An 18,709-nucleotide genomic window follows, 5' to 3' on the forward strand; every position below is an offset into this window, starting at 1 on the left:
TGGCACCCTCTGCTGTCAGGTTTGGTCAGAAAACATTTCACTTTTGATGTTAACGAGTCATCACTATATCTTTTTTTTTAACTTTTATTATTAATTACGTTTATCGTTTACTGCTCTTATTGAAAAATATACTAGCTGTTTGTAGTTATTTCATTTAACCTTGCACGACAAGAATATTTGAGCAACACAATCCGTAGCTTGTGATCTTGTGAGTCTTTCTATCATAAAGAGCAAACGTCTTTTACCGACCACATCTTCTCTCTCTTTTCCTCTCTGTCACTGTCTCTCGCTCACACTGTCTGTCTGCTATTCTTTGCTCTTCCAGGCCAACATTACCTTGAGTAAGACGATGCATATTTTATGATTTGGTACAAATGGCTTCATCACAGAATTGTAAAGGGAGGGAAAGCAGGACAAAAGAGATTATCTAGGTTTGATTACAGCCTTTTCTGGATACTGACTACTGCCTATATTCATGATGGAGAGATGCATTCATTGTGTGAATCACATTATATTTTTAAGGCATCTGTACTCTGTGGTGTACTTGACGTTTCAGAAGCATCAAGTCTGAAATGCCAGTAAGACTGACAGCTTAGTTGAACTCCTCATTAACTGATTTTTAATGAATTTATTGAATATATTTTTAATGAATTACCTAATTTGCTTGCAACAACATCTTAAACGCTTTAAAGGCCAAATGCGTTTTAAAATCAATGTTTATAATTGATGCCATGTCGAGCTGCGGGAGGGTTTGTTTTCATTTATATTTTTTTCTGAAAAATACAATGCAGGAGATTGAGAATATGCTGAAACGCCTGGGATGCCGTTGCCTTCATGGACATAAGTAGACACGGATCATTACAAGAGAAGAGTACGTTTTTGTAATATGGCCGCAGAAGACTTTATTAAAATATATTGAACAGTACAGCACTTCAATCCTTCTAAGGATCCTCTTTTTCTCATCTCTGAACCAACTCTGGATCAATAAACACTGAGAGAAAGAGTAGAGTTACTAGCATCCGATAAAAGACTGGACTCTGAATACAGAGGCTATGCACGTATTTGTCTGAAATTACAGATATAGTTATTACTGTAATACAAAAGTGATAGATGCTGTGATAAAAGTAAAGTGAAAATAATCGGAACATAATTTATATTCTTTTATAAATTATATATTATGACCCAGTGTGTCCCAGGCCAGCTGTGTGCACTCTAGTGGAGCTTCATTAATAGAAGAACATGCTTCAGAGATGAAAGGGAATTAAGAGAATACCAAATTAACATTAGGATGTAGGGATACATACAATATATTCTTGAGGTGGTATTTAAAGAGCATGGACCATCGAGAATACCTTTTAGTCATTACAAATTCTCCCCAAACTGTGTTCTTCTCACGGACAAACCTACACATTGAAGCTTTCTACCCAGTGGCAAACACAAACAGAGATCTTGCTTGTTTGTTATAGTTTGTTCCTCTTCTGTAGCATACTTTGAAATCAAACAGAAGCCGATTATTGGCCTTTTCTCAGCTGTTTTACTCTTTCCAAAGGATGAGAGACAGAGAACAGTGGAGGCCGTCTCCATACTAACGAGCTGTTGAAGGCTGTTCTCAAACCTCATTAATACGTGGCGTCAAAACACTTCAGACAGAGGACACGTCGCCATAGAGACAAGATTTTGCTCCCAGACACAACTAATAAGGATAGGAAACTTAATTAGAACTATCTACTCATAATCTAAGCAGAATTTAATCTGCATATATCTTCAGTAAATAGAGCTTGGACACGATCATAAGGGCGTGATCAAAGTCGCTGAGCCATTTGAAAAATAAAAGAGTAATTAAATATGAGTTATGACCAGTCAGCTGATCCTCCTGCAGTATCTCTCTGCCTGTCTATCTCTATATGTCTGTCTACCTTTCTGTCTGATTAATTGATTAGGCTGCTCAGTCAGTCTGAGGTTGTAAAGTCTATGCACCAGTGATCTGCACTCACTGGCTGCTGATGTTATTGCTGCACATATGGCTGAACATGTATTGGCCATTGTTTCAGCTTGTTATCCTCCTCTTTAAATTAAGCCTGGTATGTTTATGTTCCAACAGCAACTTTTAGCATTTATTGGGGCACTGCTAATGGAATGAAGAAATAGAGGCACTTAAGGGGCTCAGGTCTTTATTGATCAAAGCGGTGTGTTTCTGTCTGTCTGACTGCACCTCTCTGTGTGTGGGAGCCATCAGCTATCAATCTGCTCAGTCAGCATCAGTGAGGAAGGAAAGACCAGCGTAATGACGGCAGGAAAAAAAGAGAAAGGATCAGAGATGAAAGAGAGATGAGGAGGCGATACAGAGTGAATGTAAATCTCAGTGGTTTCTCTACTGGTGGTTATAACCAGATCATATTGTCTCATGAGGAAAGCACACACAACACATATCCAGTGTTCTCAACTCATTAAAAGAAAGTTGATGATCTGCCATTAAATTATTGAAAAATGTGTTCAGTGAACATTTGATTTAAAGATGACTTGGGGGTTAAACTTAAATAATTAAAAAATGAATACTATGTGCATCGAGGTCTATCATGACGAGAGACTAGAGAAAATCAACAACCAATTAATGATGAGAGATGGCTCCCATTTCAGTGCTTACTGTATAAAATGATGTTTTCTAACAGCTCATTATATTGTTATTGCCTTGTATATATTTTTTTATTTTATTTTATTAGCCTTTATTTAACCATGTTGGTCCCGTTGAGATACAATGACCTCTTTTTCAAGGGAAGCCTGGCCAAGACAGCAGCATAGAAAAATTGCACCAAAAAAATTGTTTTAATTCAGCATCATGGCTAACAAAGGATAGAGGTTGCCAGAGGTGTCTGTCTAGTGTCTGCTGCTTGTGGATCTGGGCGATATGGAGAACTTCAAATATCACGGTTTTTTTTGGACCAAATACATCAATATTACAGCAATATTGTGTAATGATTAGACAAAAGAGAAGGAAGTGCAGAAATCCAAAAGGTTTACTGAGACAAACAAAAACAGTCAGTCAGCGGAATAGTCCGTCCATATAAGCCGTCACATATTGTCAGTAAAGGCAAATAATTGAACAGCTAGAACACTTAGGTAAGTTAAGAAAAAATTCATAATTTGACTGTAATGCAGCTTTTGAAACCAGGAAAAAAATAACACTAATGCAATATTACCACATTACCAAAATCTAAGACCATATCTAGTCTAATATCACAATATTGATATATTACCCAGCTCTACCAACGAGTAGCCATAGTAAAACATTTTAGGCTTTCACCTCGAATTTGATTTTTGATTGATTTCAAACTCTACAGGCCAGTGATATATTTAATGTTCTTAACCTCACACTTTCTCTCTCCAAAGACAATAAGGTTAAAAGCTGAGGCTCGGTTGGACCTTCTGCGGCAAGTGGGGGTTGCTGTGGATACCTGGCTGAAGAGCGCCATGAACCAGGTATCTTGTTTGTGTTTGTGTGTTTGTGCGTGCGCGCAAGCGCGCATGTGTGCATGCGTGCGCGCGTGCGTGGTTGCGTGTAAGGAGGCCTCTCCTTCTCTTTGCCTGACTTGTTTTGTGGAAGGTAAGTGTAGTGTGTAGTAGATGTTTGTGAGTGCATTCATACATACGTCTGTTGGATTGTTTGTGCATTTAAATCCTTTCACACATTCATTCTAATTTATGTAGTGCAGGGTGTGTGTGCGTGTGTGTGCGTGTGTGTATGCTCAGAGTGTGTGTGGGGGCAGTATGTGTATAAAACCACCGCTCTCTCTGTGCATGCTGTAGGTGATGGAGGAGCTGGAGAATGAACGTTGGGCCAGCTACACTTCCCACGACCCCTCACTGTCGGTGAGACACCTCCCCTCACCGTGTGTGTTGCTGCTTTCTCGCCAAGCCAGAATAACTTGTTTTCACAAAAAAACAAAGTTTACGAATGAAATTTGAAAACACTGGAGAAATTAATTAACAGCTAAACTGTAGACAAAACATAAACCCTAATTTCACTGCCAGTATGCCTGTAAATTCAAGTACAGTACATGCATACATGTTTTTTATCATCAATTTTCAAAGTTGCAGTGTGTTTTGACTTGGCTGGAAAGTGCAAATCTCACATCTAATCAAGTAGAGGTAGAAGATAACTTTTCACCACACAACATAAGTCGTAGCTGATTTGTGTCGCATCATGCATAGTGGCCCCTTTTACCCACTTAACAAATGAACAACACCAGACCACTGTATTGTGTCTGTGCGTGTCGGTCATACATCAACTATTTGCTCATCTTTTATTCCCATAGTTCCCAACAGTTTTTCTTCTTGTGCTAAATATACACTGCACTCAGTTCATCACATTCAAAACTTGACTTTTTTTAAGGCAATTACTCATAATCATAGACTTTTCATTAGTTTTCATGATTAGTTGATAAGTAAAAACCATCCAGCTAGAATAGTTCTCCCAACAAATCACTTCCTGAATGATGTAAATTGCAAGATAATTGACCTCAGCCTTTCTGCCTAATCATCTGTCACGCAAGTTACAGCCTCTTAAAACGCCCCACTTCCCCATTGGAATACTGATTTAGTCCTCACACAGCTGGCAGTTTTTGTTTCATGACCCTTTGCTGTAATGGTGAGATAGATTTGAAGCCTGGAGTGACCTTTTTTCATCTCCTTATTGTTAGATACTTAATACATGTCAGAGGGAAGGAGGTGGACTCCTACCTTATACAGCATTCCACTATAAACACATAGTTTGACATTTTGCTTTCTTGGTGAGGGTATGATAAAATGATTAATACCACTCTCATGTCTGTAATATATAGCTAGAGCTGGGAGCCATTAGCTTAGCTTAGAACAAAGACTGTAGAGGAAGAAACAGCTAGTCTAGCTCTGTACAAAGGTAAAAGAAAACCTCTTATGCTCACTAATGTTTTGTATGCATTTAACAAATAAGATGAAACGTGTTATTGAGTGAGCTTTAGAGGAGCTGGTAGGAGGATTTTGTGACCTTTAGACAGAGCTAGGCCAGCTGTTTCCAGTCGTTATGCTATGCTAAGCCAGCATGGTTCTGATGGTATCTTCATATTCATCTCACAGACATAAGAATGGTGTCAATCTTTTTGTTAACTCTCCGCAAGAAAGTGCATAAGCATATTTTATTAAAATTCTACACAATGAACATGTATGTCTTTGTTTTAAAAAAACAAACATAATTTGCGTAGACCATTGCACAATCGCTAATGTAGCCTAATGCTATGCCTGCGTGTGTGTGTGTGTGTGTGTGTGTGTGTGTGTGTGTGTGTGTGTGTGTGTGTGTGTGTGTGTGTGTGTGTGTGTGTGTGTGTGTGTGTGTGGTGTGTGTGTGTGTGTGTGTGTGTGTGTGTGTGTGTTGTGTGTGTGTGTGTGGTGTGTGTGTGTGTGTGTGTGTGTGTGTGTGTGAACGTGAGACTGGATTTGTGAGGTTTGGATATTTTTGTACATTTATATTTTTGCATTTGTTTGTGTGTTTCTGTCCCTCCATTGGGTATACATGGGGGGAGGAGAGTGTGTCCATGACTAGGAGTGTAATCCCACACGGGACTTTGTGTCGGAGACTTGTGTGTGTGTGTGTGTGTGTGTCAACAGGCCTAAACATAGTCCGTCTGCTCCATTGGAAGCATTTGACATTCTGCTCACATGATATTGCAGCTAAAACCAGAGAGAAAGAGATTGAGAGATGCTGAGTGTGAGGAAGTGAGAGAAGGTCTGGGGAATGAGGGCAATCTAGGAAATGGAGAGAACGGATGACATAATGAGTTGTTAAGTGAAAGAGGGAGTGTTATACAGACAATTAGTGAAGGAGGGAGAGTTGGCTGGTAAAAACAAGAGGTGGTGTTATGATGTGAGGGGGAGAGGTGAGGAGGGAGTAGTGTCAGAGTGATAATGTTGAAGTAAAATTGGATGCAGAGGTGATAGAGATGGGGGATTGTTAAACATTGCAGAAAATATAGAAGAGCATACTGTGACACAGAATACTGTAGAAAATAATAGAATGTGCATGTTTGCGCAGATAAAGATGTGACCAAAAAAAAGAACTGTGTTTAGACATTTTGGAAATATGTAATTATCTGTAAGTACTTAAGTAGAGTTATGTGAACTTTGGGGATTTTATATATGTGTCCTTGTTTTTAAAAGTTTTCTTTCAACTTTTCCTTGCCCTATTTAATAAGATGAATCAGTTGAAGGCTAGACTTGCTGAGAACTCCTCCATCTGGCGTAGGTGTCATTCAAAGAACAGACCAGGAGGCACAATTGTATTCAGGCATTTGACAGCAGTCGTTGGATACTGGTACTGCAGCCTGTAGAGACTGACAGTGGCTCAGAAAGAGGGATTATAATAACACGGTGCAACAAGGCAAATGAAGAGAGCGAGCGAACCGTAGGAGGGATTGTTAAGAACGGTTTGTTCATTAGGGAGAGGTCGAGAAATGACTGATGGTCAGAGAGATAAGGAAAAATGAATATATTGTGAATAATAATCTGCAGAGGAGAGCAAAGAAAAACAATGAGAGCGGGAAGGAGGCACTTTCTTCATTCAACTCAACTTTATTAATATGACTATGAAATACTGTAAGCCATGAACCCTCAAGTCTCTCAGGTGGCCAATGCCTTCATTACAATTTCACTCTCACAGTTATTTCCTCCCGGAACCATAACATTGTCCATTGGTCTGCATCTGTTTTTTTTGGTGATATTTTATTAGTTTATTACTGAAACACATGCTGGTGATTTTACTTCAGGTTATGAAGTTGAATTGGCTGCGTAATGTGCTTTTAAATAAATGCATTAAAGTGTATACGAGTGGCGTTACACAAATGAAAAAAGGTTTGATAAGTGTTTGTTCATTTATACAAGTGAACACCGTAAGACCACACCTGGAGGTGATTTTATGTCCAGGAGGAGACACATCTGTTTTGTTCTGCATCGGTGGCGAGTTTACTGTGTCAACAGAAATCTGATGACTAAACACTATGACTTTGGAATGGATAAACACACACACACACACACACACACACACATTATTGTTATGGCCAGGTCAGCTTACTACATGTGATGGATCTTTCTACCAGCCAGATCACATGACTTTCATATAAGCCAGTGAAATTCTCATAGAACAAAAGAGGGAGGGGCTGGGTCATATGAAACATTAGTCCATCCACACCTGTATCTCAAAGCTGTAGCACCCACACTGAGTAGGACAGAGAAACCCAGGAAGGAAGCGAAGGTAAGCATTCCTATCCCTGTGCTAATGTCACGGTTTAATCTAGAGCAAACACACAGGAAGAAGGGGTTAAATGGACAGACCTTGTAACTGGTGAACTGTATTGGGGGACACCGACACCGATAGACGGACAGACAACATCACAAAGTCACTTAGCCGGGCTTGACATCGGGACATGAGAAGTTAGAGCAAGAAGGTTCTGTAAAAATTAGTCTTAGAGTGCTTTGTGTGTACTTGATCTGGAGTACAAGGTGCAGCTTTGGAGTACAAGGTGGAGCTTTGGAGGTGAATGGTACTTTTCTTTCGTCCTTGTAGTTATCAGAGGTCTTTGAATTTATCTGGCTTGTGTTTGTGTTTTAAAGGGCATTGTGGATTTGGAACGTGAGGAGGGGGAGGAGTGTGAAGAGAACATGGAGGTTTTTGACGACAGCAGCTCCAGTCCGTCGGGAACCCTCCGAAACTACCCTCTAACCTGCAAAGTCCTGTACTCGTACAAGGTATTAACCAACACACAGGGAGCTACCCTGTGCGGTTACATGGTCATACACTCAACCATATCAAATGTCTGCAGCTACCTGCTCAACCACAGCACACAGTATTGTACACCATCCCGTGCATTTGTGTATGCAGTGAGACAAGCAAAGTTGAATGTCAGTGTTGCATATACAGGACTTCTTTTGTATTTTAACATTAAATATTAATGATGGTCTCAGTTTAGTATGGCGTGTTTTTACTGCACTGTAAATTGCTTTCCTTTCTGTCTTTAACACTGTTGTTATGTCTCTCCCGCAGGCCTCTCAGCCGGATGAGTTAACTATTGATGAACAGGAGATGTTGGAGGTTATTGAAGATGGAGACATGGAGGACTGGGTCAAGGTGCACAAAAACATACACAGATGTTGCGGTCACACAGATGTGCATTATGTCCGCTCCACACAGACCCAGCGCCTCGTCACAGGGGGCCTCTGTAACTGCCAGTCAGCTAACCGCAAGGCAGACTTCATCTCTGGCTTCGCTATCAAGCAATCGCTGGACTTCCTGGCTCTCACTGAGACTTGGATCACACCAGACAACACATCAACCCCTGCTGCTCTCTCCTCGGCCTTCTCCTACAGCCACACACCCAGACCCTCTGGTCGGGTGTTACTCATCCGGTTCAACTAACCATTGTTGTTCTCTACCGTCCACCTGGCTCTTTGGGAGACTTCTTGGAAGAACTAGACGTCCTCCTATCAAACTTCCCAGAAAACGGCCCCATGCTCATCCTTCTGGGTGACTTTAACATCCAGACTGAGAAGTCATCGGACCTGCTCTTACTGTCAAAGCTGGCAACCACCTTGACCATATTTTCACCAGAAACTGCTCTACATCTAACCTCACTGTAACTCCACTTCATGTCTCTGACCACTTCTTCATCTCTTACTCTCTCCCACTCTTTGGAACTGACAACCCTCCCACAATGGACTCTGCACCTGTCCGTTGCAACATCCGCACCCTCTCACCCTCCTCTCTGGCCTCGTCTGTTCTGTCAGTCCTCCCTTCAACTGACTCCTTCTCACTCATGCAGCCTAACTTTGCCACTGACACTCTCCTCTCAAAAGTCTGTTCTACCAATCCAGAATCGAATCCTCTTTGTCTAACCCAAAAAAGCTCTTCTCTATTTTTTCCAACCTCCTTGACCCCCCTGGTCCCCCCCCTCCCTCCACCCTTCTACCAAGCAACTTTGTTGACTACTTTACAAAAAAGATAGACGACATACGCTCCTCATTTACTAATCCATCTTCTATAACTACACCTCCAGTAACTTCATCTTCTTCCCCCTCGTTTTCCTCTTGTATCCCCCTGTCTCCCAGTTCTTACCTTGGTAACCTCTGCCCGCCCAACCACCTGCCCCCTTCCCAATCCCGTCTCACATTCTCCAGTCTATTGCTCCTGACCTTCTTCCCTTTCTCACCCATCTTATTAACACCTCCCTCTCAACCGGCTGTTTCCCTAACTCTCTGAAGGAGGCAAGAGTCAACCCTCTCCTGAAGAAACCCACTCTTGACCCATCTGAAGTCAATAACTACAGACCTGTCTCTCTCCTCCCCTTCCTTTCCAAAACTCTAGAGCGAGCTATCTCTAACCAAGTCTCCTCCTATTTTCCACAGCAACAACCTTCTAGACCCCCACCAGTCTGGATTCAAGACAGGCCACTTAACAGAGACTGCCCTCCTTGCTGTCTCTGAGCAGCTTCACACTGCTAGAGCAGCCTCTCTCTCCGCTGTCCTTATCCTTCTAGACCTTTCCGCTGCCTTTGACACAGTGAACCACCAGATCCTTATTTCCTCCCTCCAGGACCTGGGTATCTCAGGCTCTGCACTCTCACTCTTCTCATCCTACCTCACCGACCGCACTTACCGGGTAACCTGGAGAGGATCTGTGTCTGAGCCTTGTCCTCTAACTACTGGGGTCCCTCAGGGCTCAGTCCTTGGTCCTCTTCTCTTCTCTCTGTACACCAACTCTCTCGGCTCTGTCATTCGCTCCCATGGCTTCTCCTACCACAGCTATGCTGACGACACCCAACTGATCCTCTCGTTTCCCCAATCTGAAACACAGGTAGCAGCACGAATCTCTGCCTGTCTGACCGACATCTCTCAGTGGATGTCCGCACACCACCTGAAAATTAACCCGGACAAGACTGAACTTCTCCTCCTTCCAGGAAAAGGCTCTCCCACCCACGACCTAACTATTAACTTCAACAACTCAGTGTTGGCTCCGACTCCGACTGCAAGGAACCTCGGAGTGACACTTGACAGTCAACTCTCCCTGACTGCCAACATTACCGCAACAACACGCTCCTGTAGGTACATGCTGTACAACATTAGGAGAATACGACCTCTTCTCACTCAGAAGGCGGCACAGGTCCTGGTCCAGGCTCTGGTCATCTCACGGCTGGACTATTGCAACTTCCTCTTGGCAGGTCTACCTGCTAATGCCATTCGACCTCTACAGCTCATCCAGAATGCAGCTGCTCGACTGGTCTTCGACCTCCCGAAATTTACCCACACTACTCCGCTCCTTCGCGACCTTCACTGGTTACGGTGGCCGCCCGCATCCGCTTCAAAACATTGGTACTTGCGTACCGTGCTGCGAACAGATCGGGTCCGGTCTACATCCAGGACATGGTCAAACCGTACACCCCAGCTCGTTCACTTCGCTCGGCTTCTGCCAATCGGCTTGTAGCTCCTTCACTTCGAGCTAAACACTCAACAAAGTCACGACTGTTTGCTGTGCTGGCTCCTCATTGGTGGAACGAGCTCCTCATTGGTGACATCAGGACAGCAGAAAGTCTCTACATCTTCCGTCGCAAACTAAAAACACATCTTTTTCGACTATACCTTGAATAGGGAAGGTAGAGCCGTAGTAGCACTTTAGTAGCAATTAAATGTCTCTTACTGATAGCACTTTGTAGTTTAACACTTTAGTAGCACTTAAATGTCCCTTACCGATAGCACTTTGTAGTTTAACACTTTAGTAGCAATTAAATGTCTCTTACTGATAGCACTTTGTAGTTTAACGTTATTGAAGAAATTGTACTTGCTTGATTCTTGTTGTTCTGAGTTTGGACTCATGGTTTAATGCACTTATTGTAAGTCGCTTTGGATAAACATATCAGCTAAATGACATGTAATGTAATGTAATGTAATGTTTATAGTTACATCACCAGAGACATTACCTCATGAGATCTATGGGTTGCGTCCTGCGCGTTTGTCCTGTTCGTATGGGATTTTAGATGCTCAGATTTCTCCTGCCGTGGATGTTTTCATGTTGCCTTCGGTCACTGTTTCATTGTTTGTGTTTTCCAGGCTCGCAATAAGTCAGGTAATGTGGGCTATGTCCCAGAGAAATACCTGCAGTTCCCGACCTCCAACAGTCTGCTGAGCATGCTCCAGTCTCTGGCTACACTCGATGCTCGATCACACACCTCGTCCAATTCCACTGAGCCGGAGCTGCACTCCGGCTGCATCAATGGGGACACAAACAGTAAGTGCCCTGTAAACCTGGTGATGGTGAATTATTCTTTGAAATAATTAAACTGCATGCCAGGAGTTTCAGTAAACAAGCTAGTTCCAGTTGTACAAGTAAATTAGTTTTTTTTTTCTTCCTGTAATGAGGTTATTATGTGCTGCTGATTAAGGCATTTTTCTCTTTACTGCTCCACTGGAGTTGCTCAGAATCCAGCCGTAAACAACACTCATTTTGCAAAGAGTGTTATTAGAAGAACCAAGTGTGGGTTGTCTATCTTGCTGTGTTAAATAAGGTGAAAATATGTCTATGCAGTAATCAACAGAAGGCAAAAGCCCCCAGAAATAGAAGAAAACACCAGTGGTTGAAATTGCATTTGGTTGCATCCACATACACACTTTGTATTGTGATAGTCTTCAGACAGCCAGCATACAAATAGTTGATCTGTTACAAATGTAAAATCCTTAAAACCTTATTCTTTTTTTTTTCTTCCTTCCTTCCTTCCTAACCTTCCTTCTTTGCAGCCATCTTCTACTCTCTCCTTCTCCAACCTTCTTTCTGTTGCGATGTGCCTGCTCTACATGAATACTTGGACCAGGCACATTAGGAAAAACTCTGTCACCTAATTATTATTTCTTTCCGTCTTTTCCGTATCTCCCTCTCTCCAGCAGGGTGTCCCATTCTCTTTATGATAATGAAGGCAAGGCAGATATGGAACTACATTTACCCAGGAATAATGATTCCTTCTGTGTATCTTATTGCTCTCTCTCTCTCTCTCTCTCTGTTTGTATTCCTTTCTCTTCGCAGTGATATTTGTCCGTGCACTTTATGATTATGAGGGCCAGGCGGATGAGGAACTCTCCTTTTCCGAGGGAGCGGTGATCCGCCTCTTGAGCCGCGACACTCAGACAGATGACGGCTTCTGGGAGGGGGAGCTCAACGGACGGGTGGGCGTCTTCCCCTCCGTGCTGGTAGAAGATCTCACTGAGAATGGGGAAACCAGTGGAGGAGGGCCTGGTGACATACAGGTATATTGATGTTTGCACACGGAGACATACTCAGCGTGTCACTCTTGAGGAGCTGAAACATTGTGTGTTATCAGCCTTTCCTCAGGGCAGAAATACCGAGCTTATAGTGTAGTCTATTGGGACACTTTTCTCCCCCTCCCTCCTCTCTTTTTGGCTGTTGTCCAGTAGATCTATCAGCAGGGCAGAGTTCACAAACACTGGATCAGAACTGCTGTGTCCCTGCAGTTCTCTGATAAAAACTCTGCTCTACAATCACAGCAAAAGCTATTATCTGTAGCATAGAGTGCTGCCCATTAGAGGTCCAGCAACAGGAAGGATGCAGCCTCTCCCTTCCTAAAAGCTTGTCGACATAAAACACCACACCAACTTTTAACGTCTTTAAAGTGGTTTGTTGGGAAGATTGGTATAAAAAAAAGAAATCCTTCTAGTTCCTGCGACAAAAAGGGTCAAGTTGTATGTGGTGGCAGGTCCCAAACTTGGTACCTTATTTCTGAAAGGTATTCCCCAGAGTTCCATCAAGGCTGTCCTAATCAGTATTTTTCTATTACCAATGTATGACTATAATGTGAAAGTTGTTGCTTCTAGTGATAAACCCACAGAGCAATAACACTTTACATTATAATTTGTTGTTTTAGTTTAACAGTCTGCAACTTAACTGTTTTGGTTCACTCTCGCCACTTCTGGAGCATTATTTTCAAGTTCAGCCAGCAGCTGTTTTCAATGAAAATGCTCTAAAGATCCACCGTACACAACCCGCTCATGTGACTAGCTAACTGTGCATAGTGGAGCCAAATACCTCTTTTACGAGTTGGTGGAGACCAACAACAGAGCAGAAGAGAGTGAATATTGGTTTTACATTCCTCAGGTGAACAGAAGCACAACTCCAAATGCATGATAATGCTTGATGTGTAAATAGGCAATTGTTTGCTAACACGTTAGCCTTTTTAAGATGATAAGATGACCATTTCGTGTTTATGGCAGCTCCATCAGGCCAAGGTCCAACTGACATTTTGTCATGTAACTAATTTACTTTTCACTTATTAGTAACCAGATTCTTCCTCTTCTGTCTAATTACAGTCTAATCAGTTTCAGTCAATTAATGTGCCATTAGAATTGTTTTGGAAGAAAGAAGGTTGTTTTTGATGCATCTCTTTTTATTGCAGCTATATTCTAAACTGTTGAGCTGTAACTTAATGAAGTTGACTTCAGTTAGCACAAAGGATATAAAATGATAGTACTGACGTTACCATGAACTGTGAGAAAGAGCATGGGCACATTGTCATCCATTTCTGGCCTTTTCTCTAGATTTCTCTGAAGTTGCCGTGTTCTCTGCCACATCTCCCGCTGTATGAACAACCTCCCATCAGCCCTTTCACCAGCCCTGAGACCTCAACCCCGCCTCCTCTCCCACGCTCACCCTCCGCCGCACTTAATGGGGAGCACAAGCCTCCACCGCCCGCCTCTTCACACAAGGGACCGCTACCCACTCACAGTAAGACACACACACACACACACACACACACACACACACAGAGAAGAGGTTTATGTGTAGTTGAATTAATTGAGAAGAGGTCATTGTGGCTTTTTACTGTGAGATTTTCTTTACTTGAAATCTCCCTCTCTCGCTCTTTGTAGATCAAAGCTCTGGCAAGAGTCCAGTGTCTCCAGGATTTCCTCAACCACTGCGATTCACCCCTGAAGGAGGCCCGGGCAAACTAAGACCTGTTAGTATAACACTTATACAAGAAGTGTGTTTTGTGTCTTTATGGTTTTTTACTTTCCCATCAATATTTTTCTCTGTCTCATGTAATAGTCCACCTTGGGCTTTAGGAAATTGTAATTGGTATTTGTTCCCATTTTCTTACATTTTAAAGACCATTAGTTGCAGCCCTATATGACACAAAGTGTTGATTAAACTACCTGTGAATCCTTATTATAAATTCCATGTGTTTATTCCATGCGTTTATTTTTAAAGGTTGTAAAAGTTGAAATAAAGAAAAGTCGGCCATCGCCATCCCCTCAATTTGCCTTTCATCTTAAACCTACATTATTATGTTTTCTTACACTGCTGCAGGTGCGAGCTGCTCCTCCTCCACCCAAACAGCACCCCCGCCGATCGCAGGAGAAGAGCGACAAAACGGAGGAGGTGGAGATCACACTGGTGTGACAGACAGACAAGCTGGAGGCAGTTATAGAGACAAAAAAAAACTAAACAGATTACAGACTGAACTGCTCTGAACTGAAGTCAGCTGAAACAAAGGGATGTGAAATAAACCGAACTGAACCATGGCCTCTCCACGTCTTTTCTCTTCCTCAAGTTGAGGAGGAGAGCAAGGAGAGGGGATGAAGGCAGTGTATCCAATTGAATAATCTCCGTATTAGCTTCCTGATGAAGTGCAGCAGTAGCCGCCCCCGCGTCCCTCTCTGCCCTCAACCCGTCCTTCCATTCTTGCCTTAAAACTTTACCTCATCGGGCAGAAAACCAGAGCATACTGAAGAGGAGGAAGAATGTTAAGAGGGGGAGAGCATGAGGGAAATTTAATGATGGGTTTGGCAAGTTTTCTTTTATCTTAACGCCTACTTCAAGTTATAGTAAAGCAATTTATCCCTCTGTACAGAAAGACCACGTTCTACATTTGAGAAATTCCACTGTTAACAAATGATAAAGAAACGTGTAAAAAGTTATGGAGCCCTGAAACCAACAAAATGTAGTAAAGAGCTATACTACATGTATATAGGACAAGTCTAAAATGCAATACATAATAAAATGTGCACAGCGCTATACACTAATTATTTATTTTATTTTCTCCATGCAACAAATGTTTTTCATCAAATTTTCCTGATACATAAAACATTTAAGAATGAGTTAAAATGCTTATATTTTGATCAAAGAAGAGTGCTGTGTGGCTCGTTAGTTTCACTGACAACACTCAGCATGATCCTTTTCAACTAGCTACTTTTTTGAAGCTGACTGCCTTAAACTACAGCAGCCAGTGCATCTCATGTTAATCATCCCTGTGACAGTACTGCATACTGCTGTAATATCACCGTGTAAACTCTTATGTCACTCTAAACTCTGCATTTTAGCCAAACACTAACAAAGCTAGCTAGCTAGAACTTGGAACTTGTTAATTTGACATTTTGAGAAAAGACATAAAAACCACACACATCTACAAAATGTTGAGTATGACAGAATAAAGACCAAGATTTATTTCCACTGCGGTCGTAAATAAAGAAAGCAGAGATACATTTAAAGGTGAACATGTAATGAAGATGGAAGCATGTCTTTATAGTCTGAACTTCCAAGTAGTGTAGCAAGTAGCTTGCTGGCTAAAATGCTAAAGCTCCAATTACAAGACTTCATACATTGAGGGTACAGAAGGAGCCTTTGTGTCACAGTGTATTGGTGGTCTAGATTTGGAGCAGCTGGTGTATTTTCATGGCAAAAGCCAGCTTCAGCTTGGTAGCTAGTAAAAAAAAGGCTTTTGCTCCGTTTAACCCCACGTTTAGGTAACGTTAGCCACATAGTTCTATGTGGGAAAAAAATGTGGTTTATTTAAATACGTTTTGGACTTATCTGACGTCTTTTACTATAGTTTGAATGTCGGGGCTCCATAAAAAGTAAGCTTGATGAGTTTCAATAAGTATAAAACTTGCCAAACACGTCAGGATTTTGATTGCAGTTGAGGTTAAAGTAAATGGACAGAGAAACTGGGTGGTGTGTGGACGCAGTGTCCCCCCCTCTCCAGCCCTTCCCTCGCCATATATAAACTCCTTATCGTCAAACGTATTCAATGTGTATTAGTACAGTACATTACTGTTGTCATAGGAATGTTATGCACAGAGTTTCATATAGCCTAACTCAGCTGATTGGAATACCATGTCTGATATGTAGTGGAAGTTTTATCCTCATCGTATACTGAAAGGGCATTGTAAATACAGTATTACGGAGAGATGGAAGAAGAGAAGGGAAGGAGGGGATGAAAGAGAGAAAATGGAGGCTGGATCCTCCTTTCTGCTCTTTTCTCCACCTCTTGCCACTGTTCCTTTTATACTCTCCCTCTTTTCTCCAATGTCTGATTTGTCCATTGGCAGTCAGTCTGAATCGATGGCTGTCATATCCACACATTCAGTTACATTATATTACGCACACATTACAATATCTTTTCCATATTTGTCACCCGCTGTGTGCTTGTCTCACTTATCGGTCAAAGAGGACACAGATGGCCGTTCAAGGGCACTGACATTGTTGGTATTCACTATGTGGTGACAACAAAGATTTTATTTGAGATAATATCGACACTCAGAATTTTTGGGGGTCAGGAGTTGTATTATTAACTGTATAGCTTTTATCCCTGAAGACCATATCTCCTCTCACGTTGATTTTGATCATTTTGATCAGTTCACCTTTGATTTTGATCCTTGTTTAGTTGACAAACATTACATTTGCAGGTATTATTTTTCTCTGTTTGGCCATGCAACTCACATGACTTAGTGAGTCTGTTTTTTGCTCTTTTTTTTAATACAGAAGAGAAAACAACCTTTTTATGTTTCCAATTTGACATTATCCTTATGTTTACCTTTGATTAATGGTGGTGGAAAACGGAAAACACAAGATCTATACATCTATACAACAAATACATCATCCTAAATGGACAGAACTAGCAAATGACATTCAAATGGAGCTAAGTACGATTCTGTAGTGGTTTTTTATTCAAAGTAAATAAATCCCCCCTCCCCTCTATACCCCCCAAGTACCCTTCAAGCCTTTAAAACTCTTTGCCTAAAGGGCAGCGTAGCACTTTTATTTATTTGTACCTTCCCTGACAAGTAGCAGTACTTTAACATAGCATCAGAATGGATAGAAAAGGCTGATGAACTGCAGTTTAATTCAGAAATCAGAGTTATTCTTTTCATTCTGATTCTGTAGTGAATCCTCTTTATTTCAGTGTGACTGATGATTTAGTCTTTTTTATGCGCTACTCTTTCAAAGAGATGAAGAGATACTTTTGGACAATTAAATGTGTAAAAGGTGTTTTTTTTCTAAAATTATTTAAAAAAAACAAAAACATGATCAAAGAAGGAATGTTTTGAATGAAGACTTGGAGAGAATGTGGTTTGATGGTCTTGAGATGGGCCCAGCTGTTTGTATGCTTGACTGTTTGAAGAGGATCAGATCTGTGTTTGACTCTGAAGATGGAAACATGTGTCCCAGTTGCTTCCTCCTTATTTATTGTAAACCAGGATTTGATTTGAATGAAAACATTTCAAAATAAAGTACACCCAAATATATCAATCAGGATTTTGGATTAGCTTGATGATGATAGCTTTTTTTGTATGTGGTGTTGATGGACAATATTGGTCCAAAATGCAACAGATAAGAAAAGAGGGAGCTCCTCACAGCTGGAAACAATGAAATGTAATTGAAACCTGTTGGGATGCAGCAATAGAAATGGTGAGGATTGTGTGTTTCTTCCACTTTGTTTAGAACATTATACATTATGCTCCAAAGTTGCAGTATCGTAGCACATTGACTGTTGGTACGCAACTGTAATGTATCTTAATTTCTTCTGAATCAGTATGAGGTATGGAGACTGGTGTAGAGCACGTTCTCTTTAGTATTAGTGTGTGGAGTCGGGGCACAGCTTCAGGCTTCATTTAAGAAGAGAAACAATGTGATGTGTTTCCTCTTCGCCAAGTGGAGGTGAGCTATGTCAGAGAAAAGTGATGCAAGAAATGAAGACGATCCAAATTTTTTCCCCATGAGCATTTAGAATCAACATTTTGTGTCTCGTCCACGCCTGACAAAGTTAAGCATACTGTAACCAGTAATGCACCTCTGCCCGCCTGCTGCTGTAGGAGATGGCATCGACTTGTGACTGTGTGGTCAAGGCGACTTGAGCACCAGCGCTCCTTTAGCTCTCTGAGCTCTCATTTGAAAGGGTTTTCAAACTTATTCTGAAGTTTATAGCGTCCCATAGCACTTCCCACCATTAATGCCCAATCAGTCTTTCTATGAAATATAAAATGTATTACTTTTTTTGTTGTCAGTTGCCACTGAACATGATTATTTCCCCCCATTTTAGCACTCCCTCTGGTCGCTACAGTGTTGAATTATTTGGTATGAGCCTGTTTTGGGGTTTTATGTATTATATAATTCTTTTATTTTTCATCCTTCGATTTCAAGCAGCAACACAGCTGCTGCTATTAGCGATGTGGTGGAACAACTGGCCTTTGTCTCTTCACAGACTGTTGCCATGGTGACAATAATGAGAACAGGTGCAAAAGTCTTTCTGCATATTATTATTGGCTGTACAAAAAAAACAAAGTTTGTATTTATTGTGTACAAATGTTGATTAATAAAGACATATTGAAAAGTAATTTTTTTTATTATGGG

The 18,709-nt window shown here is 41.4% G+C and overlaps 1 protein-coding gene across 1 annotated transcript in view; it reads left to right on the plus strand.

The window, feature by feature from the left end:
- The window catches only part of LOC117741235 (F-BAR and double SH3 domains protein 2-like), a 56,267-nt gene extending 37,599 nt beyond the window's left edge, over window positions 1–18,668 (plus strand). Inside the window, 9 exon segments of the mRNA XM_034548126.1 lie at window positions 3,388–3,477; window positions 3,805–3,867; window positions 7,639–7,773; window positions 8,069–8,152; window positions 11,125–11,302; window positions 12,092–12,312; window positions 13,618–13,804; window positions 13,948–14,036; window positions 14,387–18,668. Coding sequence (XP_034404017.1) covers window positions 3,388–3,477; window positions 3,805–3,867; window positions 7,639–7,773; window positions 8,069–8,152; window positions 11,125–11,302; window positions 12,092–12,312; window positions 13,618–13,804; window positions 13,948–14,036; window positions 14,387–14,479 — 1,140 coding nt within the window. The 3' untranslated portion in view covers window positions 14,480–18,668.
- Window positions 18,669–18,709: the final 41 nt, after the last annotated feature.

Source organism: Cyclopterus lumpus, chromosome 13 (assembly GCF_009769545.1).
Source record: "Cyclopterus lumpus isolate fCycLum1 chromosome 13, fCycLum1.pri, whole genome shotgun sequence".
NCBI classification, from domain to species: Eukaryota; Metazoa; Chordata; class Actinopteri; order Perciformes; family Cyclopteridae; genus Cyclopterus; species Cyclopterus lumpus.